At 37.6% G+C, this 7,088-nt stretch overlaps 1 protein-coding gene across 1 annotated transcript in view; it reads right to left on the bottom strand.

Annotated features, from left to right (window-relative positions):
* Positions 1 to 1,719: 1,719 nt before the first annotated feature.
* The window catches only part of RPP40 (ribonuclease P/MRP 40kDa subunit), a 12,496-nt gene continuing 7,127 nt past the window's right edge, over positions 1,720 to 7,088 (bottom strand). The window contains exons 6-8 of the mRNA XM_010294819.1: positions 4,365 to 4,563; positions 3,335 to 3,469; positions 1,720 to 2,015 (exon numbers count right to left, since the gene is read on the bottom strand). Coding sequence (XP_010293121.1) covers positions 1,817 to 2,015; positions 3,335 to 3,469; positions 4,365 to 4,563 — 533 coding nt within the window. The 3' untranslated portion in view covers positions 1,720 to 1,816. The remainder of the gene's footprint in view (positions 2,016 to 3,334; positions 3,470 to 4,364; positions 4,564 to 7,088) is intronic.

The following is a 7,088-nucleotide window of genomic DNA, read 5'->3' as shown; positions in this document are numbered from 1 at the left end:
AAGTTAGTTTTATAGAACCTAACAGAAAGATGAACACATTCGCTGGAGCAGCTACAAACTTCATCCAACTTTTCATAAAGATTTAAGATTTTTAACTTTGTATTAGAACTTTTGCTGCAATTGTAACTTCCAGGAAAAGCCCAAGCTTTTAACAGACTTTCTGATCAAGGGGAAAAAGGGAAGACGCTTCTGGTTACTAGTCTCTTTTGTGAAAGTTGACACATGGCATAATCCCTCAATAGACACTTTCAAAAGCAAACTGTAGCCAACAACTGAAGCTATTTGCACTGATGCATAGTAATGAAACATGTTTGAGCCAGCCATGTTAAATATTTACTAGTCAAGTGTCAAGCCATGAAATTCCCCAGACCCTTGTCCATTCAGTTTGTGATCATGTAAGTCCATGTCTGTACATGTGACAAGGTGGCTCGTCTGCTCCTGGTAACCTACTAGAAACATCTCATGGCAGGAAAATTTTGAAGAACAACGTAATGATTTAGAAAACTGTCTGCTGATTTGTGAAACATGTAACAAAACTTGAGCAAAAGGGGTTATGTTTAGTGAAGGTGTATGACAAATAAATACCATCCAGTACATCATCCAGGATGATTCTCCTCACTGAAGAGAGCCAATAAGCAGATTAAAAAAGAAAGCTCAATTGCTTCCCATGGGCCTTCTCCTTTTCTTTTTTCCTTTCTACTCACCCTGATAGGGGATCTTGGTGTTTCCACTACAGCTATGCCCTAACTTCCACTACCAATCTCTTGCTCCATCAAGCAAACATTTTCCACTTTAGCACTGCACTGGTACTTTAATGATACATACCCACTCCATGAAACAAAAACCAAGTAACACCCATTGCCTCCTCCCCCTCAAACCACCCTCCAACCTTTGATGGATTTCAACAGGTGTTAACCTGGGTTCTTCACAGCTGCCTATGCTTTCAGCATTACTGCTTATTGTTAACAAAACCTGTTTCAGTTCAACTGCATTGTTTGAGGACATGTCCACAGTGTTCTTCCCAGATACACGTCTGCAATAATGTGACAGCGCAATCTTAGATCCATGAGTTGTCCTGTAAGCAAGAACCACAAGCTACTTTTAAAAGTAGAGATTTGGTGGGGGCGGGAGTTGTGTCTGTGGAGATCAATTAAGAAAGCAAGCAGCAGCCTTTTGCATCACTGTTAAAAATCAACATCTGATAACCAACTGTGACCTGCGAAATCCAAAAAACAGGTCAGTAAGCCTTTACTTTTTCCATGTTCAGTGGGTGCTCCTCCCACTGTCATGTACCTCCTTTCTCCTCACCTTTGTTCTCCTTCCCCCTACCAAATTATGGAGAACTCATCCCCCTTTTTTTCTTTTATTTGCTAGCATGTAGGCTGAAATGTCTTAAACATGAATTTGAAGGTTTTACAGATCTTTAATGTAAAGAAAGAAAACACTAAATCCCAAAATGAACTTTCCCCCCAAATAATTTAGCTAGCAATCTGTAAAACTAACTTTCAAATTCCAAAATTACTTCTGGATAAAAGGAAACCACCTACAGTCAACTCCGAAGAACTGGAACTCTCAAAACCATATCTTTTTCTTAAAGCTAGAATTGTTAAGTCTTTCAGAAGGCACTGTATGACAGTGAAGAAACAAAAATCCATTCCTTCCATTGTAGGTCATCCTTTAAGAGCTATCAATAATGGAAAAACATATACAGCCTCTTAGTACTTAACTTGTTACCTAATTACTTTTATAAAAACTATCTTACAGTTTCTATACAGTAATGTGGGAATATTAGAAAGCTTATTCTGTAGACATAGCTTTATGGAGGGCAATCATCATTAGTTCCTACAGCCATCTGAAGCCAGTAGTCCAGATTTCTAAAAATGACAAAGTTGTACAAGTTCTCTCCTCCCTTGTGGAAACCATGTTCATTTTCTCTCCAGGAAACAGGGCTGTCTGCAAAACCATGCACAGTTAAGGTCAGCCAATACGCCAGTTTTGGTTCACCAAAATAGCAACTGCAGGGAAGAAGACAAGATAATCAATAATTACAGTGGAATAGGCAGCATGTTCAAGTATACACATTAAAAAAAAAAAAAAAATCAGACACAGGCATTTCAGTGAAAACTTGTCATTAACAGTTAAAAAATCTGCTTTATTTATACGTTATATATGTAATATAAAACTATGTAACATGTATAACAATGTAATAGTTATATATTATATACATAATAAATAAATTAAAAAGAAAAACTTCTATTGGAAGACAAGAAGTGAAATAAGATTGACTCTGGATTATTCCTACCACACTTTCAGACATGGCAAACCTGGAAGTTACAGCAATTAGAAAAAGTTCTAAGCATGCATTGTCTTTCAGAATATAAAACATTTACTGAGAATACTTTCTATCAGGGCAAAAAAGACATAGGAGGAAGAAACATAGTCAGGCTACGCCTGACCCATACTTTTACCACCAGAAAGGAAATGGATCACAAATAATCAAAGCCAAACATTATCCACTGCTCTTTAAAGCAAAGAATAAAAGCTAAGGAAATTTGTGTTCCAACTCTAGCCTAGGGAGGCTTTCTGCATGAGATTTGAAATTACTCAGAGTAGCGATCATGTTCCAGATAAAACAACAGCAATATTGTTGTGAGTCAGTGCTACAATCATTAGCACTTTAAGAATTGTCTCATACATGAAGCAAGGAGCTTCCAGAATTTGCTATCAGTAGCACTAATATGCAATACAGACAGACACCACACTGATCCATGATACAGTAGTATCATGTAGTTTGGTATTAAACTAGAACTACAGCTATCCTGGTCACCACTATCCAGCGTCCTGTGTCTATATAACACTTGATTCAAAAAACTCACTATAATTTATTGTAATGGCATAACCACCTTGAAGTACCTTGTGATTCTCTTTTTGGTATCCTAAAGGGATTTCAATCATATTTTCCATCAGTAGTTAAAAATACTACATCAGAGAAATTTGAGGGCATTTGATTTTCATAGACCAGGGGAATTTGAAAAATATCGAGCTCAGCAGAGCCACTGTTTCTTAGAAATTAAGATAAACAGCAAAGTCATTACTAGAATACAGGACAGGCATTCTTAAATTTGGAGTACCCAAAACTGTTTATTGCTTTTTTTTTTTTTAATACCAACGTTAAGCTTCCAGCTCATTTCCTAGTTAAAAAAGTCTTCATTTTGTATATTTTGCTATTTACCTCCAACAGCACTACTGAAAAGAAGTATTTAAAAGTGATTCCGAAAATTAAAAAGTGTTAAGAGTACAAATGTTTTAGTAATGTACTCCTATCAGCCCTTACCATAGCTGCTCCAATAACTGAATTATCTTCTCAGGAATTATAAAGCCTGTGATTGTACACAAAAAAGCTTTTTCCACCATTGTGTTGGGCTGAGGACAGCAATAGGTTGATAAGAAGCTAGATGATTTGTTGTCTCTGGAAAAAAAAAAAAAACACAACACCAAAACAACTAAAATAAATATACTTTAAATCTTCTACAGTAAGTCTTAGTAATCAAAACTTTTGTACTAACAAGTAGTACCGATGTCTACCATCTAAATTAATACTGAAACAACCAATGGCCAGGCAATTAATACACAAGATGTCATGGTGCTGTAAGTTAACCTTAGTAAGCATCTGAACACTGCACAGCCACTCACTCACTCCTCCCTAGCAGGATGGGGGAAGAGAATCGAACGGGTAAAAGTGAGAAAACACGTGGGTCGAGATAAAGACAACTTAATAGATAAAGCAAAAATTGCACATGAAAGCAAAGCAAACTAAGGAATTAATTTTCTACTTCCCATTGTCAGGCAGATATTTAGCAGCCTCCAGAAGAGCACGGCTTCATCATATGTAACTGTGACTTGGGAAGACAAACGCTGTAACTCCAAACGCTTCCCCTCCTTCTTTCCTCCAGATTTTATGGCTGAACATGCCACCATATGGACGGGATATCCCTCTAGGCAGTTGGGATCTGCTGTTGTGGCCGCGTTACCTCCCAATCTACTTGCTGGCAGGGCAGCATGAGAAACAGGAAAGACCTTGATGCTGTGTAAGCACTGCTCAGCAATAGCTAAAAGATCCCTGTGCTATCAACACTGTTTTTGTCATAAATCCAAAACACAGCACCACAAAAGCTCCAGTACACATGGGTGCCCCCAAAAACACAGAGAAGTTATTCAAGACTTAGAACAAACACTTAAGTGCATAACAGGCTTCCCACTTAGAGAATGAATCTTTCTTAATTCTTATTTAGCTCTTCCTTAAAATAACTTTTGGCTTTCCTTACTGAAATGTATTTAAAGATCAAACAAATTCAAATACTTACAAGCTAACTTGATTCAAGACAGCACCTAGCCATTCGAACAGTTCCTCTGTACTGCAGGACTCATCAGTCTTTCCTTGCAGTTCGTTACTTTGTATCACAGGGCACTGCAAGTCCCTTAAGGTGCTGAATGTTATTTTTGGCTTCAGGGCCCGTATTTGGTTTTTTGAAAAGTATGACATCAATGTTGATCCCTCTGCACCTTAACAACACAACACCACAAAGAGCTGTTACAAAACTACTAAACAAAAGGAGCACTGAATACATGAAACCTTTGCATATGCATACAGGAAAATGCAGTGTGTAAACTGCTTACATGCTGTTATCTTTGGCAAAAGCCATAGAATCTTCAACTTCCCTATCTTCTTGGAAATAAAACAGTGCAAGGTCCAGCAACTCAGTATAGATCAGTACAATTACTATTTAACTATAAAGTATAGATTTGTCAATAGAAAATTCAAGCAGAATTAACCAGGCAAGTAATAAAACAAAATGAACTCATTAGGAAGAGGAATTTAGAGTGCTCCTGAAAAGGAACACATGAAAGGGAGCAGGAACACATGTTAACTGCTCCCCAAGACAAAGTTGCCTGCAAATGCACCCACACCTATACTCATGAGGCCAGAGAACATTTTGCCTTACTAGTGTCCATAGGCATATTTCCTCCATGCTCATGCACAAGTATTCGCTACTGTAGAAGGGTGACATGTGCCTTATACCATTAGGTCATCTCTAGAAATTCCTTGGGCATTGCACCATAAGAGAGATAATACATGTGGTAGATGTGTCATCTTTGCATACATCTCCAAGACTGGATAAAGGGAACTAAGCTCAGATGAATTCAGGCAGTATTCCCTCCAAAACCAGAGTGTCTAGAGGGATCCCACCATCACCAGTTCACTAAGAACTGCCTCCTAGACACATCATGGCTTCTAGAATCATGAACAACTCCAATGGAATAAATTCCTGCAGATCTCAGGAATACTTTGCAAAAAGCTATAGTGTCATTTAAATGCTCTTGGAACATGCCTTCACAACTGCAGAAGTTTCCCTTTTCATTGTCCTAAAAGGCATACAGTCTTCTATTCAACATGTCAAGTTAGTGGATCTCTTCATTCTCTGAGCAGAGAACAAAAACATGTAAGAATCCTTGCGAGGTCTGATCCCATCACTAAAGACCACATACTTGATTTCCTAGGTGTGATGGCAAATTTAATTTAGAATCCAAAAGGTTTTGCAGAAAAATTCTTAATTTACAGTAAATTGAGAAATCATCTTCAGATAAGGCATATTTGGCAAGTCAAGTAGTCATCAAGACTAGAGACTCTCCTACCCACCCAGCTAAGGTGGCTGCTATCGCAGAACACTGTTTTCCCTGAATAGTGGAAAAATGAGCAGGTGACTACAGATTTGAGAAGATTTATCCATGATGTCAAGAGGAATTCTACGATAGTCTGGGGGCAAGGATTGAAGCGAGAAGGAAGGGGGGAGGATAAAGAAATCAAACTATACCACAAATCTCACTTTACTAGGATCAGAAAAGAAAAAAACAAACAGTAGTAAGTCTTCAAATGCAGTACGGCTATAACAGTTATATGTACCTTGATGAACTTGTGGGAAAGGCCATGTTTCCTCAACTCTAGTAAGTGATCCAAAACAGCAGCTAAAATTCTAAAAACCCAACGTAGACTAAAAACCTAACCTAACCTAAGCAAGCATATTGCAAATTAAGAGATATTAACCAACTTCCTTTTTGAAGCAGTAAGATGACTGACACAGAATCAATTCTCCTAAACTTGAAATTCCAGATAATGTATTCTATTTTCATAAAGTAACAATAGGCCTCTAGGTGCCCAAGAAATAATACCTTATTCATGAGAAGTCTGAAGTCCAGAATAGCATTTAAATACCGCAGGAAAGGCATGTATGAACAGAAGACATTCAAGAACAGGATAGAGTTCAGTGTGGAATACAATATCCAAGACTTGCTATCAAAAATTGTGGACTGCCTAAACTCCATCAGCCATATTTATCTCACCAATGACAATCACACAGGGAAGTAGGGCTAACCTGATCCTTTTTAGTCATCCTTAAAAAAAGGCTGTCCAAGTACCAAAGGGCACAGCAAGAAAGACAGGCAGCCGCTGAATTCTTATTCATTTAGTATTCTTATACAGATATATTTAAGTCTGAGGTATGTTAGAACAGATGATCTTCCTTCAGCTTGTATTTCCTATTGGCATTTGTTAGGCTAACAGGTTCAAACAATGTATAATATTGCCCTAGAATTCTTAGTCAGATTAAAAAAAAATTATACATTTTAAATGTCCGCTCCATATGGGCATGTCAGATATAGTTCTAACTTCAAGAAATCTCAAAGACTACAATCAAGACTCCAAGAGAACAATTCCTCTAGCTACAGCATAGCTTTCCATGTCAACAACAACCAGGCACACTGTCAAAGTTTTTTGGAAGCCAGTGAATTTCAGCCACTAAACATTTTAAATTGTCATAGAAATTAGAGCAGTAGAAGAGAGAAGAAAAGATCGTTTTGCCTCTGTCATTAAACATATGAGACACTCCATATACCCTTTTTCTGTTCCTCTTGGTGCCAGAACCATTAAGTGGGAAAAATGGGTATGAAAACAAAAAAATCTGCTTTTGGAAAGTGACATGAATGTTTATAGGTTTGTAGCAGTGCTGGCCATAGCAAGAAACACGTTATCA

Source organism: Phaethon lepturus, unplaced genomic scaffold (genome assembly GCF_000687285.1).
Source record: "Phaethon lepturus isolate BGI_N335 unplaced genomic scaffold, ASM68728v1 scaffold13469, whole genome shotgun sequence".
Lineage (NCBI taxonomy): Eukaryota > Metazoa > Chordata > Aves > Phaethontiformes > Phaethontidae > Phaethon > Phaethon lepturus.
This window is presented reverse-complemented; position numbering and strand designations above follow the sequence as displayed.